Source organism: Lemur catta, chromosome 18, assembly GCF_020740605.2.
Source record: "Lemur catta isolate mLemCat1 chromosome 18, mLemCat1.pri, whole genome shotgun sequence".
Classification (NCBI taxonomy): Eukaryota; Metazoa; Chordata; class Mammalia; order Primates; family Lemuridae; genus Lemur; species Lemur catta.
In genome coordinates, this window is record NC_059145.1 from 9,004,642 (window position 1) to 9,030,920 (window position 26,279).

At 38.6% G+C, this 26,279-nt stretch overlaps 1 protein-coding gene across 6 annotated transcripts; it reads right to left on the reverse strand.

The window, feature by feature from the left end:
- Positions 1-1,655: 1,655 nt before the first annotated feature.
- On the reverse strand, positions 1,656-26,279 carry THUMPD3 (THUMP domain containing 3). 6 transcript variants are annotated; one of them, XM_045530398.1, is made up of 11 exons: positions 26,198-26,258; positions 25,595-25,650; positions 24,633-24,918; positions 22,972-23,049; positions 13,619-14,095; positions 11,400-11,530; positions 8,365-8,434; positions 5,158-5,273; positions 3,204-3,314; positions 2,452-2,575; positions 1,656-1,990 (listed from the first exon to the last, which is right to left on the reverse strand). In XM_045530398.1, exons 3-11 carry the CDS (start codon positions 24,882-24,884, stop codon positions 1,838-1,840), a joined length of 1,512 nt encoding a protein of 503 aa, XP_045386354.1. In that variant the 5' UTR covers positions 24,885-24,918; positions 25,595-25,650; positions 26,198-26,258; the 3' UTR covers positions 1,656-1,837. The 6 variants fall into 6 exon arrangements, with proteins under 6 accessions (XP_045386354.1, XP_045386352.1, XP_045386353.1 ...); XM_045530396.1 differs by lacking the exon at positions 25,595-25,650 and having other exon boundaries at positions 26,198-26,279; XM_045530397.1 differs by lacking the exon at positions 25,595-25,650 and having other exon boundaries at positions 26,215-26,269.

A 26,279-nucleotide genomic window follows, 5' to 3' on the forward strand; every position in this document is an offset into this window, starting at 1 on the left:
GTGGAGACCTGAGCCCTCCTGGCATTGATGCGTCAGGGCCTACAGTTTGGGCAAAATTTCCTAAAAGCCTTATTTACCATTTTAAAAGAAATAAAGGCAATCAAATATTCCCTTTTTTGCCACTCTGGTACACTGTCAGTCTCAGAACATAAGTATCTTCCTCTAATTTGAATTATAAAATCTCTCCCAATGTTTACATCATTTTTTCCCCCTCAAATATATTGACTTTCATTCCCAATAACAGTATAGGGCCTGTAACTCAGGTATTTATGTTCAGATTATTATAGACTCTTTCCCATCACTCCCTTAAAAACTAACTTATTTTACAAAAGTTCATTTCCTCAACAAATACCAAATTTCCACTCTGGCAGGTACTGTGCCACTGACTTCATAAAACAGTGGTGAAAACACATGGTCCTTGTACTTGTTTTCATGGATTGCTAACCAACCCTTACTTAGTTTGAGGTTTAAATTGTTTCTTTTGTCAGAGGTGAAAAGTTTTGTGTTCAACCTATAAATAATGCAACTGTGCAATATGATAATGGTAAAAATGCCAGTCTATTTCCAATTCATTATTAAGTGTGGGGTAGTAGATCACAGGAAAACCAGACTAGGATTGTTGGCTACACTGCTAATGTGAACTCTATTCTTTCAAAGGAAGGAAGTACTGTGTCTTTTTATTCTAAATGGAGACACCAAAAGGTTAAAAACTTTTGAGTAATAAGTACTATTATATTACATAACATGACAGACACTGAAAAATCTAAGCTGAACGCAGCCAGATGCTCCAGAATAAACAATACTGTAACGAATCCCACATAAAACCTCAACTACTCTTGGTCCCAGGAAAGCACCATTTTTATAAGTATTTTATGTTGAGGTTATTTCGTTTTCTGCAAAATCTTAGGAAGGACAAGCTACAACTGGAAAAGCAACTAAATGCGAATAGTGATCCACGAGAAAATAACAAAAAAAAAATACATGACCCTCAAAAAGTTTCCCATTCAAAGATACATCGTCTTTTTCTCTAATCCTTGTAATAAACTGGCCAACAGATAATGCTTGGCTTTGTAAAGAAACACACACCTTTGTGTACTGAAAGGAAAACATTTTTAATTTGGCTTGTTGGTCCCACACCTTATCTATCAGTGTATATGCTATTTACAAACAGAAGTGGTTTATAAAACCAACAGCAAAGTATCTCTGCAATCTCTTTGATAAATCCTGGCACTCTATTTTACTTGTATATATTAATCTGAATAACAGATGCGTATTTTAATTCTTAAGGCAGGTGGTAAACTTTCCTATAGGTCTTGTGAAACTTCATCGTGTCACGGGGCAAATCATGTTCACAAAATGTAATAACACTTCATTTTTTGAGATTGAGGTAAAGAACTTGAGCAAGTGAACAGCAAAGCTCATAGGCAATGAAATGTGGCCTAAGATGTAATTATATTTTCTGCCTTTCTTTTAGGCCAGGGTAACTTTGCACTTGCCACAATGGAAAACAGGCTATAAAGCCCGAAGATAAAATGTTCTAAACCCAAATGTCAGAGCATTTCAGTAGGCTTTCACTATGCATCTTTAAAGTGTTTTAAGCAAAATACTAATTGCCCACTACTCCTTTGAAACAGCTTCAAGGGAAAGCTCTGCTTTCTCATAAAACTTTTTCAATTCCATCACACCTTTTGCTAACTAGCATGAAGAGCTTTGGACTGGTTTTAAGAGTACAGACTGCACTTTTGTTAATATTATTTTTCTCCAAAAGCAAGTTCTTCGTGCTGACATTTCCAGTGTTGGGAAGCATGAATACTATTAGTCATCTTCATCCTTTGCATTACCAAGGAGTTCCTCTTTCTCCATCTTGTTCTGAAGGACAAACAAAAGGTTGAGGCGTACGTCCCAGAACATAAACTGCAGCACGAAGACCCCCAATGTTCACCCAAACTGTATCCACCTTTCGCCATACATGTCGCATTCCAGATAATGCCTGTGTACACACAAAAAGCATAAAGACAATTAGGCTCACAATCTGCTTCTAATCCAACTAGGAATCTTAGCTGCCAGCAACAAAACACTACGGGAGGAGAAAACAAATCCTATTCCCAACTAATATCTCCAAGTCTACTTAAAAAGATCTTAAAGTTGCCACAGGTTGAGATTTTGACCTAATGTCAAAAATGTATAGTACCAGCCTGAGCAAGAGTGAGACCCCGTCTCTACTAAAAATAGAAATAAATTATCTGGCCAACTAAAATATATATAGAAAAAATTAGCCAGGCATGGTGGCGCATGCCTGTAGTCCCAGCTACTTGGGAGGCTGAGGCAGTAGGATTGCTTAAGCCCAGGAGTTTGAGGTTGCTGTGAGCTAGGCTGACGCCACGGCACTCACCCTAGCCCGGGCAACAAAGCGAGAGACTCTGTCTCAAAAAAAAAAAAAAGGTATAGCACCTTGGTAAAGCATTTCGTGTCCTGAGTGAGTAGCACAGCTCGGCCTGTTGCAGGTGTACAGACACGGCCCATCTCCCGTAGGCAAGCTGGATAAAGGTTCCAGTTTCTCTTCTTGGAGCCCATCCTATAAAAGAAGGTCTAATGAGTCAAACATTGTTGCAAAAGACAAATATGTAGGACTATATGAAATGAGAGGATTTCATGCATCCTGAGGCATGAAAAATAGTTGTATTTTTAGAAATTAGAGCTTTGCCATTACATGTCAATGAAATAAGCTGAGTGAGTGAACCACTTAGAGTTCTGAACCAGAAAAAAATTTGAGGTGTCAATTATGATAGTTATATTAACTTGTCCTCTTAATAAATCTAATAAGCAGTCAACTATATAAACCAAACCAGTGATTAGAAATCATCTATCTTGAGAAAACCAAGTCCTCCTTAACCTTTTTGGGTAAAGTACCACTGTGTAATTCAAGAATGGGTTAGAACGTGAATTACAGATAATTTAAAGATGAACCTCCTGTGAGGATCAAAGTGTAGTTCATACATTCCACAGTTCTCAGGGGAAACAATATGTAAATGCATCATATTGTTATTAAGTGAAAAGCAGCTGTTAGGTCTGCTAAAAGTAATTGAAGATTTTCTTTCTGACTTAGAATAGAATCTCAAGGAAAATAATGAGATTTAGAAGACAAGTAGGTACTCGTGTAATAGGTGAAAGTAAAACTCATTTTTAAAAAAACCAATTCCTACCTTTTTCCAAATGGCAAATCTGTTACAATAATGTCCACAGAGCCCGTTCTTAATGGCAGATTACAGATATCCCATTGAACAGCATCTATGGGCAAGCCCCAGGATGGTTTGCTGTTGGGACAAAGGAAAAGTGCTTCAATTTATTGTGAAGCACATAATTCTTTTTCTTTTTTTTTTTCTTTTTTTTGAGACGGAGTCTCACTCTGTTGCCCGGGCTAGAGTGAGTGCCGTGGCATCATCCTAGCTCACTGCAACCTCAAACTCCTGGACTCAAGCAATCCTCCTGCCTCAGCCTCCCAAGTAGCTGGGACTACAGGCATGCGCCACCATGCCCGGCTAAATTTTTCTATATATATTTTTAGCTGTCCATATAATTTCTTCCTATTTTTAGTAGAGACGGGGTCTTGCTCTTGCTCAGGCTGGTCTCGAACTCCTGAGCTCAAACAATCCGCCCGCCTTGGCCTCCCAGAGTGCTAGGATTACAGGCGTGAGCCACCACGCCCGGCCAAGCACATAATTCTTAAAAAAATTTTTTTAACTATCAATAAAAATTTTAATACTTGTATGAAGAAAATATAAAATCATAAGATAAAACTATTACACTGAAACCTAAAGTTTACCAAAATGACAAATTTAAAAAATAGTTAAGAATGGTTTTCAAAGCATGTCAGCTGGGTCTGTAATCCCAGCTACTTGGGAGGCTAAGGCAGGAGGATCACTTGAGCCCAGGAATTTGAAGATGCAGTAAGCAATGATCACACTACTGCATTCCAGCCTGAGTGACAGAGCAAGACCCTGTCTCTAAAAAAAAAAAGTAAAATTGATAGAAATAGCACAGGCTAAATAGACAAAAAGTAAAGGTAGAGAGGGTCTGAACAAAATATTCAGAGGCCAGAAAGGAAATAATTTAAAAATGTTTATCAAGTTTGGAAAAAACAAAGTGATCTATATACTGGGCCTCAAAACTTCAATAAAAATGAAACAAGCTATATCATCAGAATTCATCACAATAAAACAAGTTAATATTAAGAAAATCAAAGCCTTCCAACTACTTATGTATGTAAAATCTAAAGTTGATCCAGAGACCAGCAACATCAGCATTTCCCAGGAGCTTCCTACAAAATGTAGACTCTCAGGTCTCATTCTAAACCTGCTGAATCAGAATCTGTGTTAACAGTACTCCCAAGTGATTCATACATACATTAATGTTTGAAAAGTCCTAAACAACTAGATCAGAGATATGATGAAATATACAACCAATGACTTAGAAAGTATAACAAAAATAGAGGAAAGGCTATATAAATTAATATTTCTATACAGTGGAATATTATGCAGTCATTAAAACAGAATGTAAAAATAGTATTTAAAAATTTGGGAAATTAAAATGAATCTATATGATACTCTTCCAATATGTGGGGGGGAAAGATATATGAATAAGGAAAAAAAAAGGAAAACAAAAACAGTTGTGTTAGGGTGAGGAATATAGTTAAGTAAAAAATGTTTTAAAAATATAAAATTATAGGCCAGACTTGGTAGCTCACACCTGTAATCCTAGTACTCTGGGAGGTTGAGGTGGGAGGATCGCTTGAGTTCAGGAGTTCAAGAGCAGCCTGAGTAAGAGCGAGACCCCATCGCTACTAAAAATAGAAAAATTAGCCAGGTGTGGTAGCAGGTACCTGAAGTCCCAGGTACTGGGGAGGCTGAGGCAAAAGGATGGCTTGAGCCCAGGAGTTTGAGGCTGCAGTGAGCTACAATGACACCACTGCAACAGAGTGAGACTGTCAATCAATAAAATATAAATTATTTTCAATAAACTTTTAAAATTTAAACAGTCTCAAAGTATGTTCACTTTGGTTATAATGATGTCACAATGCATGGGGTATTAATTCATAAAGTCTATGAAAAGTGATTAAGTCTAAAGGATGCTAAGAAATCTTTTAAATGAAAATTTTACCCTTCTTTAATTTGGTTCTTGGTCAATAAAGATGAGATGTTATTTGCTGCTCTATTTACAGCCAGTGGATTATTATCACCAGCAATATGGTAACAATCAGACCATTCAGCAGCCCCCTAAAAGATAAAAGTATATATTAAAACAGAAGTAGCAAACAGCAAAAAATAATTATTTCAATCAATTGCTAACAAACAAGACAATCCAATGCTTTTCTAAAGTGGCAAAACATTGCATGTTGTCAACTGTATTCTTCCCCTTGCTGAAAATATCCTCTTGTTCTTCCTCTGCTTGTTCAACTCCTACCCACTTTTTAAGACCCAGCTCAAATGTCATGTCCTCTCTGACATCAACCCCAACTCTCCAAGCTGTATCTCTCTCATCTGCCCCTCGCAAAGCACCATGTACATACATACCTCTGCCACTGCACCTGTTCTATTTTTAATTATTTCTTTCTCTGTGTGCCTCCTAACTAATCTGGGAACTCCTTGAGGACAGGTCTAGTATTGTATTCAACCTCTCACCCAGCAGTGTCTAGCACACTAAATAAACCCTGAATAAATCCTAAGTAAACATGGTTTGAAAAAATTAACCAAATCAAACTGACTAAGCCTATACCCTTTTGTGGTTGTAGGAGTTTACATAATCTGATATATTGGAATATTTGAAAATTTCAAAATAAAATGCAATTTCCTTTGTATCATGGGCATTTGAATAACTACCAAAGGATTTTCTAATTTTAAATCAAAAACATGTCAGCAGAATATAAATACAAAGCTGTCTCATATCATTTGACAGTGACATGTGACCCTACGTCTGAACAATGTTCTACGCAGATTAACAGGTTTGTGACATAAGCAGAGAAAGGTCTGCCTCTACTTGGGGTTGAGTGGCAAATATCTCACCTCTTCCTTTGTTAACAGTAACACACCTGACATCCATCAATATAGCACTTCAGTTCTTTTGCCCAGACACTTGAGGGTGATGACATGCTCCTGTCTATAATCCTATAATGACTTCAAACAAAAAGGAAGTTGAAGTGTGCCAGAATTTATGGTGGGTGGGGATATAGAAGGGACCCACAGAGTTGGATGAAAACCTTGGTGATTCTGATCCTCCTTTTTTTAAAAACTTACTTGCATTTTCAGCATCACAAAGAGTTGGGATTTTTACAGTACTTCCAAGTTTTAAAAAAAGTATTCTAGGCCGAGCACGGTGGCTCACGCCTATAATCCTAGCACTCTGGGAGGCCGAGGTGGGTGGATCGCTCGAGGTCAGGAGTTCGAGACCAGCCTGAGCAAGAGCAAGACCCCGTCTCTACTAAAAAAAATTGAAAGAAATTATCTGGCCAACTAAAAATATATATATAGAAAAAATTAGCCGGGCATGGTGGCGCATGCCTGTAGTCCCAGCTACTCGGGAGGCTGAGGCAGGAGGATCGCTTAAGCCCAGGAGTCTGAGGTTGCTGTGAGCTAGGCTGACGCCACGGCACTCACTCTAGCCCCGGCAACAGAGTGAGACTCTGTCTCAAAAAAAAAAAAAAAAAAAAAAAATTAAACTGACTCTTCGGCCGGGCGCGGTGGCTCACGCCTGGAATCCTAGCACTCTGAGAGGCCGAGGCGGGCGGATCGCTCGAGGTCAGGAGTTTGAGACCAGCCTGAGCAAGAGCGAGACCCCGTCTCTACTAAAAATAGAAAGAAATTATACGGACAACTAAAAATATATATAGAAAAAATTAGCCGGGCATGGTGGCACATGCCTGTAGTCCCAGGTACTCGGGAGGCTGAGGCAGGAGGATCCCTTGAGCCCAGGAGTTTGAAGTTGCTGTGAGCTAGGCTGACGCCACGGCACTCACTCTAGCCCGGGCAACAGAGCAAGCCTCTGTCTCAAAAAAAAAAAATAAATAAAAATAAATAAAAAATTAAAAAAGTATTCTAGATGAAATATTTTATACTTTGATGAACAAATCTGTATATACACCCTATCAATTCCTTTCATAATTTTATTCATTTTGATCATATATTAGTTTAGATTTTCCTACACTGGCAACCTCATGACTACTCTTTAAATGGAAATGGCTCAATCTTTTTATCTTCTTTTTTTTTTTTTACTTTTGGCTTTCTTTTTGACTCCATTCTCTAGCTCTGTTGTGTATTTCTTGACATGTAGTGACCTTACCTGCTATTTCATACACATATCATGGTTAATGCTGGAAAACAACACTGCTTTGTTCCCAGAATCCTTCTTGACCACAGTTGGGTTTTCTCTACGTGGGTCTCTTTGGCCAGAGTAATTTCACTAGCTGTCACTAGCCAAACACAGTAGTTACATAGACTACTATGACTTCCTTCTTGGATTTTAACTCCCAGATCACAGATATCATTTTCTAATTACAGTTTGGATTATTTTTCCTTTTGTGGGTTGCTTTGGACTTGTTCATCTGTCCAATTCTGCCCACTCAGAATCTGTAGTATCTCCCCACAGTTTATTACAATTGGCTTTCAGTACACTATGTGGAAGAACTTACTGTATTTTCACACAAATATAAGCCATTTTACTGGGAGCTCCCTCTTCTATATTGTTTATAAACATATAGATGAGACTAATTCAGGGGGAATCAGTATCTACTTTTAAATATTCTCTGTTTAGAAAATGCCTTCCCATTTCCTGCTTTGCTTTAGGTAGTTTTTAGGAGTCGTCAATAGTAATTTTGAGAACTATTTAAGAGCATTTGGTATGTAAGCTTGTCAGACTTCCTAAAAAATCTAAGTAATGTTCATAGGTTTTCCATTTTAACAACTATACTTACACCCTCTAGTACTCAAGTGGATTAAGAAGCGTAATCTCACTTTACAGAAATGAAAATTACCTTCTTTCAGTTTATGCTTATGCCTTCAATTATCCTTCCCCGTTCAAGCCTACCAGCTTGTCTTGTACAAAAAGGGGACTCACCAGCAGTTTGTAATTCTCAGCTCCCTCTGTAATTCAGTGAATAGACATCACTGTCTAGTCCAATAGCACTTGGCTATATTTCAACTAAATAGTTGTAGTCTTTACACAAAATTTCCAACTTTACTACTGTAATTGTTTTAAAACTCTTGGGTTCAATGACCCAACCCTGGTGATTTCATTATGTCTAATTTGTCCATTAGGTTTAGAACATTCTGGATATATCACTTGCTTATCTAAAAGCTAAAGAAATGTTATTACCTCTATCGGTATTGCCCCTGTTCCACACATTGGATCGACTATTATATCGTAAGGTAGAGGATCACAGAGCCTGGAGGAAAGAGAAGAGTGTAAGTGAAGAGATTCAACCAAAAGCTGAGGCTTCTACAAGGATGATGCCTGAAGCTATACTGAGGACCTATGATACCAGCACATGAAAGAACACCAATTTACAGTCATTTTAAAAATCAATTTGTGGCCAGGCGCAGTGGCTCACGCCTGTAATCCTAGCACTCTGGGAGGCCAAGGCAGGCAGATCATTTGAGATCAGGAGTTTGAGACCAGCCTGAGCAAGAGCGAGACCCCCGTCTCTACTAAAAATAGAAAGAAATTATATGGACAGCTAAAAATATATATATAAAAATTAGCCAGGCATGGTGGCGCATGCCTGTAGTCCCAGCTACTCGGGAGACTGAGGCAGGAGGATTGCTTGAGCCCAGGAAGTTTGAGGTTGCTGTGAGCTAGGCTGATGCCACGGCACTCCAGCCTGGGCAACAGAGCAAGACTCTGTCTCAAAAAAAAAAAAAAAAAAAAAATCAATTTGTAATTAACATGTTGACTCTACATCCTACCATTCAGAAAAAAAAAATTGTATATAACGAAAAGTCTCCCTTGACTATCATCTGAAATTCCATTCCATTCCCAGATGAATTTATTAGCTTCTTAGACCTCTTAAAACACATACACACACACACACACACACACACACACATTCTCTCACACTCATGAACACTTTTAGAAAACACATAGTAATTGTCTTTCATATAAACCTGTATTACCTTTTAGCTGAAAAAAAAAGCAGAAAAAAATTCACATTAAAAAAAATGAAACATGTCTCAAGTAAAACATGCATCAACATAAGTTTATTGGCAATTAAACATTCAGTATACCTTTACTTCTGAATTTAATTTTAAAGGTAATAACCTTGATATAAAAACAATTCCTTTACTTTGAGCACTTATTCTTTGCCAGGCATGGATTTAAGCTCTTTCCATGCATCATCTCATTGAATCCTCAATAGCAACCCTGTTAGGTAGATTACTATAATTATTCTCATTTTAAAGATGAGCTGATAGGAATCATTAAGTTACCTGTCCAGGGACACAAAACTAATAGGTAACAGAGTCAGGATTATAGGCATTACTACTGTTAGTACTTAAGTGCTACCCCCTCTATGAAGCACTAGTGAGAGGTCACTAGGTTTCTCTTACCTTTTTTTGTCCTTCCAATCTTTTCACGTTCTGTTATGGGACTTCTCACGTGTATGATAATTATTTATCACCTCCACAAGACAAATTCTTGGAGAATAACACTGGGTTTTCATTGTAATACTTGTTCTGCTCTACATCCCTATTCCTACCCCTCAACAAATAGCAACAGAATCCTTGGCAACCATCTTGGGGTGGTAAGCAATCCTGTACTCCCAACCACTGCTGATGGGTTAGGGGTGGACACTTGACCAAAACTGTATCAATCAGATCCTCTCTTCCAGGAATTTGGAATAAAGAGCTAAAAACCCTAGGCAGTATGGGTTCTTCGTTTGAAACTGGAAATACATAAATTTAGATGAGGGACAGCATGTGATGAGTGGAGACAGTAGTCCACAGGCTTTAGTGACTGCCTAAGTTTCTGGTGGTTTTCCAAGATGTGGTTCCCACCCTCCTTGAGACAGCATTCAGTTTTTCTGTGGATTCCCCAAGATTTCTCCGTATCTTTCCAATAACCTCCCCCCTTGCACAATCATCACTTTTCTATCCTCAACTAGCTTACTTAGGTTTTTAATATTTGTACCCAAAATAACTCCCTCTCTGTATTCCTGGCTTCTACCATATTCCCTGGCAGTAGATAATAAACATTTGTTAAATGAATGAAGACTAGGAGCTTTTCCTTAATCAAACGGGCCTAATTTTCTATTATCATCATTGAATTATGTTCTAATTGTGCTGAACTGTAACTTGCTGAACGAGCAAGATAAAAGAGGAAGCAAAGATTGGAAGAAAAGGAAATACAATTACAGTCATGCACCCTGTAACGATGTTTCAGTCAACCATGGACCAAATATATGAAGGTGGTTCCATAAAATTATAATACTGTATCCTTCCTATGTTTAGATACACAAATACTTACCACTGTATTACAACTGTCTACAGTATTCAGTATAGTAACATGCTATATAGGCTTGCAGCCTAGGAGGAATACTATACCATATAGTCTAGGGGTATAGCAGGCTACACCATCTAGGTTTGTGTAAGTACACTCTATGATGTTCACATGACAAAAATCACCTGATGACACATTTCTCAGAATGTATCCCAATCACTAGACGATGCATGACTATACTTAAACTACCAGGACATGCCAGGTACTATATAAAATAGGTATTTTGCAAATGTTTCTGCATTTAATCCTAATAATCCTTTAAGTATCACATCAACCCTATTTTGCAGTTTGGAAAACAGAAGCTTAGAGAAGATAAATTTGTCCAAGTGGTGGAAAGAATCACCCAAAAGAAGAGAGAAGGGCAAAAGAGAAGCAAAGCTAGATCATGAACTCTGAAAAGTGAAAAGTCCTAGGATGATTCTTGGGTTGCTGTGAGTACAAAATTTAAAAATACAAGTAAAAACTCTTTTGTGTTCATTTACACTTATATACATAAAAATCTCTGCTTTTATCTGCTTCACTGCATAGAAATGAAATACAGCAAAATTTACTCTACCTCCCAAAATACAGTATGTCCTTTCTAACACAAATTCGCCAACCCCATTCAAGAAGCAGATGAACTATCATTTTCATTTTAAAATCAAGAAAATTGAAATACTGATTGATATTTTCAGGATCACAAGGAGTCAATGTTGGATATAGGGGAAAGAAATACACCATTAGCTTTTAATCCTCTTTTTTATCCACTAAATTCCAAGACAATACCTGCCTCACACACACATACACAATCAGTATTCTGAGGGGAAAATTCAAAGCCAGGTGTCACTTTAATCTGAATAGCAAACTCATTCTCTCACCTGAGCATCCCATAGGCAAGAGTTGATCTAAGAGTTGTAGGTCCAAAATGTGTGATATTTCTTCGGTGAAGACTCTCTTCAGTCAATGCAATGCCTACAAGGATTTCATTATCATGGATATTCAAAAGAACCTATAGTAAAGTTGAGTAAGACAAAATAGTTTTAGGATTGTTCAAATTGCATTTATTACTAAGACTTTTTGAGGCGTTACCAATTTAAAAAAATTTTTTTCATTGAAGTATACTTGTGTATTATCAAGTACACAAATCTTAAGTGTATAGTTATTAAGTTTTTGCCTATACATACAGTCTGTAGCCACCACCCAGGTAAAGACAGAATAGTTCCAATACCCCAGAAGGCTCCCCTCCCCCTCCCCAGTAAATACCCACTCAAGGTTATCAATAATTAACCTGACTGCTACTACCATAAGTTAATTTTTTTATTTTCTGAACTTCATATAAATTAAGTCATATAGTATATACTATTTTATTTTTTAATCCTATTTTCTTTTCATTTACTATATTTATCAGTTGGACACCACCAGATTTCACCCCAATTTTTATAATACAAACATATTGTGAAGACTTATAAATTGTTTAATACATATATTTAAATTTCTAACTTTTTCAGAAAAAAATTCAAATATACACAAGTGTTACAAGAATACTGGCACAGTGAAATCCCAAATATACCCTTCACCTAGACTAACCAACTGTTAACACTGTGCAACATTTGCTTTTTCATCTTGTTAATATTGTTTTCTTACTATTTAGTAATGAAATGAGTAACCTGACTCAATAATGTCTGTGAAACAATGGCATTTTTGTCTTAGTTACAGTTTTCCTAACACAGTCAAACTATTCAAATAAAAATTAAAGTAAAAGTAAAACGTTCCATAATCTTTCACCTAAAAGTTCCTCATCACGAACTTTTTTTTTTTTTTTTTTTTCAGACAGAGTCTCGCTCTGTTGCCCGGCCTAGAGTGAGTGCCGTGGCGTCAGTCTAGCTCACAGCAACCTCAAACTCCTGGGCTCAAGCAATCCTCCTGCCTCAGCCTCCCGAGCAGCTGGGATTACAGGCATGTGCCACCATGCCTGGCTAATTTTTATATATATATTTTTAGTTGTCCATATAATTTCTTTCTATTTTTAGTAGAGACGGGGTCTTGCTCTTGCTCAGGTTGGTCTCGAACTCCTGAGCTCAAACAACCCGCCCGCCTCGGCCTCCCAGAGTGCTAGGATTACAGGTGTGAGCCACCGCGCCCGGCCCCTCATCACGATCTTAATAGCTTCTAAGTTGGCATTTAAATCCAGGTAGCATGGTTCCAGAAACTGTCCTTTGAGTCACCTTCTTAACTTCTGGGCACCATTGTTCTAGTTAGCCTATTCATTCTCATGGCAGCTATATGAGAAAAAAAGAAACAGGGAATTGTTCTCCTGATTTGACATTAAAAAAAAAAAAAAAATTAGAGAGACTAGTGACTTGCCCCAGATTCAAGTGTCCCAAAAGCAACAGAAACTCACTTCTTGGTAAAAACATCAGTGCTAAGGGCCTTTTAAGCTGTCAGAAATTTAAAAGATTCTACTTCCTATTGATCACATGTCAATCACCTGGGTAGCAGAAGACTAAGACCAAGGAGAGTAATCATGCTAAAACCAGGTATTTGGATTTGGAAATCTAGCAGAATTTAAGAAATAGGAGAGCTAGATCTAGGATGAGCATGAGCACTAATGTCCTGATTTGAGAAGGACAGGGTTTGTCTTAGAAATGTACTTCACTCTTTTTTAGCAGCAAAGCTTTGCAACCAAGACATACCTAAATAAAATAATTGTTTTAATTCTGGTTGATGTCCATATAATGTAGGAAAAAGGTACTAGATTAGAAATGAGAAAACAATCTTGATAGCTCCCATCTATTGAGCACTTAGTATATGCCAGATAAATAAATGTGTTACCTTATTAACCTTTAGGACAAACTTGAAGGTATATACCATTATTGGCTCCATTTGAAACAGAGGCTTAGAGAGGATCTTGCCTAAAGTTAAACAGTTGTGGAGTCAAAATTTGCATCTAGATCTCTGTCTCCATAACCTATGCTCCCCTTAACCACACCCTACTAGTGCTATTGCCTCTGTTTAATCGTCCATAAGATTGGGTTAGTCTGGAAATTCTACAAATTTATGGACAGGCTTCTTGAATCATAGGCAGAACAGTACATACCTCCACATCAAAGTTGGTCATGTCAGCCTTCCACTTAAAATGATCTTGAATAGCACCTCCAAAATCTCTTGCAGCCTCATTTGAGGTAAAGCAATGTTTCTCTCCTGCCCTGTTGCACGTGACTCTAAACTTCAGCACTTGAGGCTCAGTTTCTTGTTTTGTGCTTTCATCAGTCTCATCTTTACAAGATGCCAAATCATCACCTACTAATGTTGATATCTCCTCTTTGATGGCTGGATTTTCATAATAATCTAAGATATGTGAATCTAAAGCATTGTCAGTGAACTCTTTTTTAATACCTGTCTCATCTATTTCGTTGTCTTTTCCATTATCAATCTTCCCTTTACTTGAATTCTGATTTATCTTTTTGCGCCTTGTTTTTTTTTTCTTAAAACTGGTGTTAATTTTCCATACTTTTAAAGGGTCTGACCATGGAAGTTTTCCAGCCAAGTCTTCAAACTCCTTTAGAACTTCTTCCTATAAACGACAGAGAATGAAATCCATTCAATTCTCATGACTTTGATTGAACAAATAAACCCCTACTTTGATTACAGACAGTCATTATCCATGGGGGATTGGTTCCAGGATTCCTGAAGACACCAAAACCCAAGGATGCTAAAGTCCCTTATATAAAATGGTGTCATCTTTGCACATAACCTACACACACCCTCCAGTATACTTTTAATCATCTCTAGGTTACGTAAAATACCTAATAAAATGTAAATGCTAGGGAAATAGTTGTTATACTGTATTGTTTAGGGAATAACGACAAGAAAAAAGGCTGTACATGTTCAGTACAGATGCAACCATTATAAGACTAACTGTATTTTCAATCCCTGGTTGGTTGAATCCACAGATGTGGAGGTTCAGCTGTACTTTGATCATTATGCTGAGGGTGACAGAAGTGTAGAACAAACGAGAAAGTAAAATAATGCCTGCAATAAAGGAAACTCAAATCTCATAAATTAAGATATATACATGTTAAGCCACTAAAGAATAATACGAGACAGAATGGGAGATTAGAAGTAGGGCTTCAAGATTAAAATGTAAGCAGTAAGAAACTATATTAAACTTAAAATTTATACAGTAAGAAGTTACCTCCAGGGAGGAAGTAGTGGATGAAAGACAGGGTATGGAGGGCAACTTATCTCTCCCTGACTGACTTCCTTTCGGATCTTCTGAATTTTGTGCTGTGCATGCATATTAACTATTTTAAAAAGCAAAAACTTTAAAAGAAAGAAAACCTTAAAAAGTTAAAAAATATATCTATCCAATTTCTAAATCGTATTAAGAGTCATCGTTTTTAAAAAAGTAAATCCAGTAATGCCCCTCCCTTGCATAAAGTCCTTCAACAGCTTCCCACAGCATGTAGAAAATCTAAATTCCATAAAGAGCCGAGTATAATCTGACTCCTGCCTATTTCTCTCACATCATTTCAGGACCATCCTTTCCCTCTACTTAGAAGACATTTGCTTCACTCAGTCTCTTTGTTCTGCTGGCTCCTTTCTTATTACTTAATAGCAGTTTAAAAGGACACATCTCTGAGAGGCCTGCTCTACTTAAAGTAGTCCTCCCAAGTCACACTCTTCCTGTTTTATTTTCTTTGCAATGCTTAGCATTATCTGAGGTTACTAGGTTTATGTATTGTTCACCATCAAAGCTCCTCCAAGAACGTAAGTGCATGGTGGAAAGGACCTTATCTGCCTGACCCCTGCTATAAGCCACACCTACAATAGTACCATATAAATAGCATATAAAAGGGGTCAATAAACAGCTGCTGGAAAATATGTGATTAAATGTTAAAATAGAAGGTACAGAGCTGTGCTGTCCAAGAGTCCAAGACAGCAGCCACTAGCGACATGTAGCGATTGTTATAAAATGTAAATGATTTAAAATTAAATAAAATTAGACATTCAGTTCCTCAGTGACTTTAGCCACATTTTACCCACTAACAGCTAGTGGCTACCATAGTGGATGCATAGACACAGAACATCCCCATTATAAAGTTCTACTGCACAGTGCTGGTATAGACGGTGTATGTTCCTAAGGATCACAGTAGAAAGAATTCAGTTCTGACTGATGGAACTGAGACTTGAAAACACAAGTGAATGAAGGGGTTTTGGCCACTACTTGAAATCTGATGAAGTAGTGCTAAACTTCAGGATTAGCAAATTCAATTCCATTTCAAATAGAGGCCCTTTCCTATAAAGAGCTTCTAGAGGACTGGTAAGTTTAAGATGGTGCAATAACACTGGCACAGCCCCTTTCTTCAGAAACTGTTCTAAAAGAAAAACAACAGAAATACATTCTACTAGATTAAAGTTTTTAAAATAAAAAAAAGAAATACCAACTCTATCTTTGTTGAACTGACATGGTTTCTATAACCTTGAACCGTCAGAATTCCCAAGTACAATGAAGGTCAAACAGAGGTGCAGGAAGACACGGACAGAAAGAATGATCATAGACCTCAGACAAAGGGGAAAGCAGTCTGCTAGCAGGTAGCATATGTACTTTGGAACAGCAGGGAAGAAGTGTGTGGACTGATGGAGGGAACTTCCCTGGACCTCCTTTGTACCAAGCAGCAGCAGAGGAGGGAAATGAAAGCTGAACAAGGACTCTCACAGACATGCTGTATTTGCTGGAAACTGTTGGTAAGGTAGAGTTTCAGAAAGATACTCCTGTGCATGGTAAATAACCCTGAGGCTGCTGATCCCTTGAGGCTAGGAAGAAGTAAAGGTTAAAAGAACTCATTCAATGTTATGGAAATTATACCTCAATAAAGCTATAAAAAAAAAAAATAAAAATTCCACCACAAGTACCTCATAAATGGCAGGTCCAAGAGGAACCCACTCATTCAAAAATGAGCAATTATCAAAAGTTATCAGCACATGACTTATATGAAAGTAATAAAAGCAAAAAACAGGAAGCAGAAATAGAAAAATAAATAGCAGACAAAAAACCTAACACAGAGCAGTCAAAAACTGTGATCAAACACAATACAACATCAAAAAATGTAATGAGGAAATACCTTTGTAAAGTAAGAGCTCAAAGCAATGATATAAAAGCAGAAAAAAAGATGACGTGAGCCAGGAGCTAGGGCTTACAGAATCAAAGAAAAAGTGGAATAAAAAAATAAAATGAACTGGAATTGCTGGCAGCAGGGAAGGAATGACAGGCGGGTGGAGAGGCTATCTTGGCCAGATGGCTGTTGGGCCCCAGGGGTAAGTCTGGTGCTGCTGGGCCTGGTTAGGGCTCCCAAGCGCCAGGGGCCTCCCTGCCCCACAGCAGGAAGAAATAGCAGCCCAGCAACATCAAAGGCAAGCGCAAGCAGGCTGGATCTGGCACCTGAGCACACCAATTGGCATCCAGGTCACCCTTTGCCACCACGTGCTCAAGGGCCGCAAGTTCCTGAGCCATTGAGGAGCACGATGCCACCGACTAGACTCCCCATTAAACCATTTCCCTTGCCTCAGACCTCACCTGGTGCTATTTTTGCAGAAAGCTTGGACAGCAGGAATAATTCAGATGTGAGTGCCTTCCAAATTGTGAGGTTGGCCCAGGGGGAAAAGTTTGGGTGGGAGTGGAAGTCAGACTTTGCCAAGTTCCTTTCACTTTTACGTTTTTATGAATTAGTAAGAATTTCAAACACAGGCAACAGATCACAGACTAGTATAACGAAGCGCCATGTGCCCAGTGTGGAGCTCTGACTACCAACCACCCACAACCCGTCCTGCCCCATTCCTGGTTATTTTGAAGCAGATCTCAGGCATCAGGTTATTTCTTCTGTAAATATCTGACAATGTATCTCTCCAAGATAAAGCCTCTTTAAAACATAATCACAAAACTTGTCACACCCCAAAGAATTATCAACTAAAAAAAATCATTGCAGACCATATCTGAAAGCAGCACATAGAAAAGGCAATGCTGAAAACATATTAAAGGATATGGAGAAAAGCAAAGCAAATAAAATAGAAATGAGTAAAAAGTAAAAAATGATTAGAGGGAAAATGATACATATGAAAGACAGTCAAAAGAGATCCTATACATGTATAACTGGTTTCCCTAAAGAAGGGATTTAAAATAATAAAACAAAAAAATTTTTTTCTCAAATAATTCAAGAAAAGTTTCCAGAAATATAGTGGACTGACATGTCATGACAAGGAGTTATCAAGAATGAGACATATTCTGATAAACATTAGGCTTCAAAGATTGAAAAAAAGAAAAGTCAACTGAGCACCAAGCAAAAATATCAAGCAAGCAACAAATAAAGTGAAAAAATATCAGGATAGCCTCAGAGTTTTCCACAACAACATCTAGTACATTTAGTACTAGAAGAGAATAAACATCGACAATATCCTTAAGAAAGGAAAACGTAACTTCAAATAATTTTATATCCAAATTATTAATCAACTATAAAGATAAAACACAAACATTTCTGAACTCATGTCATTTAAGAGATAAAAAGAAAAACTATAACAAAAGGACAGGTAATGTGCATATAATCTATTTAACTACAAGATTAACATGAAAACAAATGTAGGGACAATGACTGTAAAACAGAAGGTAAATGTTACAAACTGGTGGGTAAATGGGAAGGTAAAGAAAGAGAAGACGGGAAGAAATTTAAACATGCTCATATCCCCATCTCTCATACCCAGAAGTCCAGTTAAAGATAAATAAAATCTAAGTATATTTAAAGGCATAAGGGTCAAAACTAAGAAAACTAATAAAATTAAAACATAGAGGGAAGAAGTGGGAAATATGTCAATTTCATCACTGCTCTCAGTAGGGATTCAAAAAATACTGTGTAGGCCAGGCATGGTGGCTCACGCCTGTAATCCCAGCACTTTCGGGGGCTGAGGCGGGAGGATCACTTGAGGCCTGGTTGAGAACAGCCTGGGCAACACAGGGAGACGCAGTCTCCACAAAAAATTTTAAAAAGTTAACTAAGTGTGGTGATGTGTGCTTGTAGTCTTAGATACTCGGGAGGCTAAGGCAGGAGGATCCCTTGAGCCCAGGAATTTGAGGTTACAGGGAGCTATAATTAGGCCACTAGACTCCAGCATGGCCAACAGAGTGAGACTGTAAATAAGTCCAGAGACTCAGAAGGCTGAGATAAGAGGATTGCTTGAGACCAGGAATTCAAGACCAGCCTGGGCAATATAGCAACACCCCATCTCTACAAAAAAAAAAAAACTTTTAATCATAGTCCCTGCTACTTGGGAGACTGAGGCAGGAGGACTGCTTGAGCTCAGGGCATCAAGGCTACAAGTGAGCTATGATTATGCCATAGCACTCCAGCCTGAAGACAGTGAGACTCCATCTCATTAGCTAATTAGCTCGGTGATTCATGCCTATAATCCTAGCACTCTGGGAGGCCAAGGCTTGAGGTCAGGAGTTAGAGACCAGCCTGAACAAGGGAAAAGATCCCACCTTCACTAAAAATAGAAAAAATTAGCTGGCCATGGTGGGGCACACCTATAGTCTCAGCTACTCAGGAGGATGAAGCCGGATAATCACTTGAGCCCAGAGTTTGAGGTTGCAGTGAGCTATGGTCAGGCTGATGCACTCTAGCCCAGGCAACAGAGCGAGACCCTGTCACAAAAAAAAAAAAAAAAAACAAACACATACACAAAAAAACAAAAAACAAAGAAAAGAAAAAAAGAAAAATGTATAACATAAATGTGATAAAACTAAGACCAAAGATTTGTCATATTAATAAATATTAATGGGATAAACTCTCTTATTAAACACAAAGATGACCCTAAAAAAACAAAATAAAAAATTAAAAAATTATCTTCAAGCTATGCACATGAGGTATGTGTGAAACAAAAATCAATCACATATTTAGACTCGGGTCCCATCCCCAAGATATTTCATTATGTATTTACAAATATATTTCATTATATATATATGCAAATATTCTGCAAAAAAAATTCAGAATTCAAAATACTTCTGGTCCCAAATATTTTAGATATGAGATACCCAACCCGTATATGGAAATAAGCACAGCACAGAACATTATGTATGCTATGCTTCCATTTGTATACGTAAAATATATACATTCATAAAATATCTCTTGAAGAATACCCAAGAAATTGGTAATAGTTGTTTCATCTGGGGAGGAAACTGCATGGTATGAGGATATAGGAACACATACTTATTTTTCAATATATATCCTTTCAGTCTCTACAGGTTTGCCCTAAGTACATGTATTAACTAGTTTTTAAAAATCCATACAAATCACAGACTTGTTCATGTTTTTAAAAAAGCGGTTAGGTAATCCTAGCACTCTGGGAGGCCAAGGTGGGTGGACTATTTCAGCTCAGGAGTTCAAGACCAGCCTGAGCAAGAGCGAGACCCCATCTCTATTAAAAACAGAAAGAAATTATGTGGACAACCAAAAATATATATTGAAAAAATTAGCCGCGCATGGTGGCGCATGCCTGTAGTCCCAGCTACTTGGGAGGCTGAGGCAGGAGGATTGCTTGAGCACAGGAGTTTGAGGTTGCTGTGAGCTAGGCTGACGCCACAGCACTCTAGCCCGGGCAATAGAGTGAGACTCTGTCTCAAAAAAAAAAAAGGGGGGAGTGGGGGTTAGGAACTAAATAAAGTCATGATATTACCTGAATATTTAAAAATAAGAGAACTCATTAGAATGTTCAAACTAACAGGCTTTTTATAAGACATTGCAAAGTATAATATAATGCCATAAAGAATAAACTTGAGAGTCAACAGATGAAAGCTAGAAACAAATGTTTAAAAATGAGGTTTTACTATGGCAAGTTACGATTTTACGTCCAGAAAGTGAATGACTTGACAATTTTTCTTAGACAGACACACAAGTTTCCCTTGCACAGATGTGAAAATCTGTCTTAAACCTTGCTGCTCTTCTTTTGGGACTTCCACCAGGAACCTCTGTTGCAGTTACTTAAAAGGCAACTCTGAAATGCTAGCCCATATAGAATCACCCCATAATAATCAAATTCACCTCTAATTAAACAATTCAAATTGCCCAAAATAATATAAGCTTTAGGAAGGCAAAAATGCAGGAATTTAAGATAATATTAATGCCCTACTACGTTGGAGGAAAGAATTTAAGATAAAAATAGTTTTTAAAAAATACATGTTGCCAGGTGCAGTGGCTCACACCTGTAATCCTAGCACTCCAGAAGACAGAGGCAGGAGGACTGCTTGAGCTCAGGAGTTCGAGACCACTCTGAGACACTGTCTCTATTAAAAATAGAAAATTTAGCTGGGTGACACGGTGCACACCTGTAGTCCCAGCCACTCAGGAGGCTAAGGCAGGAAGATCGCTTGAGCCCAGGAGTTTGAGGCTGCTATGAGCTATGATGATGCCACTGCACTCTACCCAGGATGACAGAGTGAGACTCTGTCTGCAAAAAAATAAATAAATAAATAAGTTAACATTTATTCCTATACAGAACTGTTTATGAAAATTTCAAAATACTGGGCCAGGTGTGATAGCTCACATCTATAATCCCAGCACACTGGGAGGCCAAAGCAGAAAGGATAGCTTGAGGCCAGGAGTTCTAGATCAGCCTGAGAAGCAGAGTGAAATACTGTCTCTACGAAGTATTTTAAAAATTACCCAAGCGTGGTGATGCATGCCTGTAGTCCAAGTTACTTGGGAGGCTGAGGCAGGAGGATCACTTGAGCCCAGGAGTTGCAGGCCGCAGTGAGCTATAATCATGCCACTTAAATCCACCCTGGGCAACAGAGTGAGACAATGTCTCCAAAAAATAAAAAAAATTTCAAATACTCAGCAGCAAAACTTTTCAACAGACTGCCTTTCAATACTATAGTTTCATCCATATGATTCAGTTGTCAATGACTACCAGAAGTCTGAACAGTATTATGATAGTGCTGAAAATTACATTTAGTTAATTAAATTTACAGTGCTTTTTAATCTGAATTCTTTTAGGTTTGGTCTTATTTTTTCTAGGCTGTTGGTTCGTATCATTTTGATTATTATTATTATTTTTTTTTTTAGAGACAGGGTCTCACTGTCACCCAGGCTGAAGTGTATTATAGCATGATCATAGCTCACTGCAACCTCAAACTCCTGGGCTCAAGCGATTCTCCTGCCTCACCCTCCCGAGTAGCTGAGACTACAGGTATGAGCCATGCCCACTTAATTTTTTCTATTTTTGGTAGATATGGAGTATCAATCTTGCTCAAGCTGGTCTCAAACTCCTGACCCTCAAGCAATCCTCCCTCCTTGGCCTCCCCAGAGTAAGCCACCACACCCAGCCATGACTGGTTTTTAAATAATGTTTTGGAAATCTACCTGTTGCCAATAAATAAGTTAGAGAATTAGGCAGCATATCATAGGTGTTTTAAAAAAAATTATTTCTGGCCGGGCACGGTGGCTCACGCTTGTAATCCTAGCACTCTGGGAGGCCGAGGTGAGTGGATCTCTCGAGGTCAGGAGTTCGAGACCAGCCTGAGGGAGACCCCGTCTCTACTAAAAATAGAAAGAAATTATCTGGACAACTAAAAATATATATAGAAAAAATCAGCCGGGCATGGTGGTGCATGCCTGTAGTCCCAGCTACTCGGGAGGCTGAGGCAGTAGGATCGCTTAAGTCCAGGAGTTTGAGGTTGCTGTGAGCTAGGCTGACACCACGGCACTCACTCTAGCCAGGGCAACAGAGCGAGACTCTGTCTCAAAAAGAAAAAAAAAATTATTTCTAAGATAGGCAATAAAATTGATACAAAAATGTTTTTAAGCAGTTGACTCTGGACCTGACCAAAAAGCAGTGTACAAAAATCCCAAAGCCTTGTTGCAATCTATTTTCAACCTTCAATTTAGGCAGCAGCTGAATATTCAGGACTCAGATGCTAAGTACTCATTGGAGACAAAGCTGTTGTCCTAACAACTGAAGGAGTATTTAGATATTACTTTGGCCTTATTTCAAAAAATGAAGGTAGGGAAGAAAGCAGGGAAAAAGGCAGGATAGTGAGGAAATGTTATTTGTAGATGACACACAAACTGTGAACTTGTTCTTTGGTTCACACTGTAGAAGCAACTCTATTTTGGAACTATATATATAAATATCAACAAAGCTAATCGAAGGTTTATATCTTTTATAAGAAAGTCAAACAATTTGTTTTATTTCTTATAAAGCTTTGTGTTTTTCAATACTGATTTTTTAAAAGCTTTTGGGATAGACTGTCAGCAAATCTCTGGATTTTACTATAAAAGCCTCCCTGTATTCTCTATTACAAAAGCAATAGTAATACCAAATGACAGGCAGAATGTGAAAAGTAAAAATAATCTCTTTGGAGAAGACAGCTGAAAATCAGCCATAATGTTTGGGCTAGCTCACCTTTGTCTTTTTGAACTGGTAATCCTGAAACTCCTGAACAACCACAAATAAGTTATCAACTGATCTCAAACAATGAACCTGGAGAGGAAAAAAAAAAGTTAGAAACAAATTCTGAGAAAGCTTTTGAACAGCACAAGCTATCAACAATTAAATATTTAAAAAATATGCGTAATAGGCCGGGCACGGTGGCTCATGCCTGTAATCCTACCACTCTGGGAGGCCGAGGTGGGTGGATCACTCGAGGTCAGGAGTTCGAGACCAGCCTGAGCAAGAGGGGGGGACCCCGTCTCTACTAAAAAAAAATAGAAAGAAATTCTCTGGCCAACTAAAATAAATATATAGAAAAAAAATTAGCCGGGCATGGTGGCGCATGCCTGTAGTCCCAGCTACCCGGGAGGCTGAGGCAGGAGGATCGCTTAAGCCCAGGAATTTGAGGTTGCTGAGAGCTAGGCTGATGCTACGGCACTCACTCTAGCCCGGGCAACAAAGCGAGACTCTGTCTCAAAAAAAAAAAAAAAAAATGCACAATAAAATTAAAGCAGCTACTACCTCTATTTTGTATTTTAAAATTTTCCCATCTCCCTACTATCCCAACTCTTTGGTTACTCATCAGCTTCTGCTCTTCCCCTACAGAAAGGGAAGGACAAATGGAAGCACAGAAGCTTCAAGTGTTTTGTGGGCAACATGTGTTTGGGGGAAAAGGGAAAGATGAAGACATTCAAGTAGGGCTTTATCATATTTCCCTCATGGCTCTCTATGGGACAGTATATTGTAGTGGTTAAGAGCAGGTGGGATGAGCTCCAGCTTTGTGATTACTACTAGCTGAGTGACCCTGGGCAAATTATTTATTCTTCTTAAACCTAATGATTAATGAGGATAATAATAGTGTCTATCTTCACAAAGCTGCTGGGGCTATTAACTAAAATACTGGATGGAAAACATCTGCTTACCAATTCATTCCACATATATTTACATGGTGCCTACTATATGCCAGACACTAAAGCCTGGGATATGTTGGTGGAAAAAAACAAACAACAATCCCTGCTCTCACGTTGCTTATGTGGTAATGAGATATATCTTAGTTTTTATTGCAGTGGGATGGTAGTCTGCTGACCTTCAATTCTCACCTTCAAATGATTACTAATTACTTTTGGGCAAGAATTTCTTTGAAAAAGATTAAAAGAAAAATTCCTTTTGCTTCATCACCAAAGTCTAAACCAGTCTTCAGCTAGATGCTGAAGTAAATAAGTTAAAGATTCTTTCTGGTGAATCCAATCCTCAAGAAATACTAAGATCACTTCTAAAAATATAGCAAACCTACTAATACTACAGGTTGAGCATCTCGAATCTGAAAATCTGAAACTTTCTGAGTGCCAACACAATGCTCAGTGGAGCATTTTGGATTTTCAGATTCAGGATGCTCAATCCAAAAAAATCTGAAATCCCAAACACTTCTGGTCCCAACCATCTCCGATAAGGGATACTCAACATGTAGTCAAAAGTACAAATCAGTACCAAATTTAAAATGCAATAATACTTTAAAATCATCTGATGTGGAGCACAGCAATGAAAATCAAGAGGGATTCCACAGGGGTCTATGAACTGGAAAGTAACCACAAAATGAATTCAGAAAACTATTTCAAATATTGCTTCATTCAAACCTGAGCCAGACTTTCCACTGAAATGACAAAATATATCTTGCCACGGTCTCTGCTGATTTTGCATGATGACCCCAATTTCTCTCTCACTTCATCTGCTGCTGTTTGCTCAAAGCCAGTAGGTACAGTGGCTCCAATAGTGACTAGAAGCTCAGACTCACTTCTGAGGTCACTTTCTGTCACTTGTACAGATCTCTGGTTCTCACGAAGGTTCACATCTAGGAGTTGGTTAGTGGCTTCTTGAATGTCAGACATGTTGGCAATGGTTCCAAGATCCCTAAAACTGTCCCTTTAAAAGTAGTACAGAAAAGAAAGAGAAATAAAGCCTAAATATCATCATCTTATATTTCAATTATCATCAAAAATATCTCCTTTAGAGGGCAAGACGAACAAGGCAACATAACAGACATTGTCATAATCAGTCAACACACCTGATTAAGTATCAACCAAAGTTACAAGGTTTGAATAAATATGGGCATAGAGTGAAGGCTGTAAAACATGTTGTCATTATTAAACAAACAATACAGGTACCATGGAAGAAAAGGAGACAGGCAAAAAGTATTTCCATACCATGCAATGTACGGTTTGGGGTTACCTATGTTGATAAAAACCATCTCATAATCACCAATAGAGGCGATGGAATACATTCAAATACTTTTCTGCACCTATTTCTACTAGCTAGAGGTTAAGAACACGGGGCTTTAGAGTGTCAGATAGATATGCGTTTGAATTCTTGCCGCCACCACTCAGGTTGAATGACCTAAAGCCAGTTAATTCTCCCAAGCTTCAAAATGGAGGAGAGCTGTTGGGAAACTTAAGAGTAACACACTTCCAAGCCAGTGATTAAAACTTGTTAATAGGATATCTATCTTCCCTCCTCCTGTGAAGTGGAGAGCGTTTCCTGTATTTAAAAATGATTAACTGAACACCTACTATCTGATGACTATAAATACTTGAATGCCTACTACTTGCCAGGCTCTGGGATCCAGGGATGGGCATCAGGGGAGATCTCGGAAATTATCTGAAATAGCAAACCACATGTCCTGTATCTGAGCATTTGTGTGTGTTTGGGAGCGGGTGGGAGAAGCGGTGTTAGGGAGGCGAGGGATCAATAGCTCTCACTAAATTTTCAAACGGTTTGTGACTCAAAACAACTTAAGTGAGTTCAGAGTACACACTGTCCTAGTGCTGTGCCAGGGACAGGCAACAGGGTTTAACACTAAGTCAGTTCCTGCCCTTAACGAGTTCAGAGTCACTGTAAATACAATCTCCACCTTCTAAATAAAGACAGCTGAAGTCAGCGAAAGGACATGTCCTTCCCAAGGTTAAAGAGCCAATCGGTGGTGCAGAATGGAATAGAACCCGCGTCTCCCGACTCCCACCCACAGGGCCCGCGGTCACAGGAATCGCCGGGAGCGGGTAAAGAGACCGCGGGGGGCAGGGAGAGGCAGCGAAATGAGCTCCACTGCGGCGCTGGCCTCGGTCGCAAGACAAAGGCCGTCCCTCCGGCCTGAAGCTGAAATACCGGAGGAGCACACCCCGGCCATTCCCACCCGCCACTCAGTTACCGGCCACCGGGACAGACCCTTCCAGCTCCCGCACCCCGCTGGCCTCGCGCGCGAACTGGTTTCGTCGCCGGAAGCCGGCCCA

Excerpts from the sequence above, each read along its gene's own strand:
- THUMPD3 (XM_045530396.1), bottom strand. The coding sequence starts at position 24,884 with ATGTCTGACATTCAAGAAGCCACTAACCAACTCCTAGATGTGAACCTT. Across the intron at positions 5,274-8,364 it reads CAGGGGCAATACCGATAGAG|GGGGCTGCTGAATGGTCTGA; the intron begins GTAATAACATTT and ends TTTATCTTTTAG. Across the intron at positions 1,991-2,451 it reads ACACGAAATGCTTTACCAAG|GCATTATCTGGAATGCGACA; the intron begins GTGCTATACCTT and ends GTGTGTACACAG.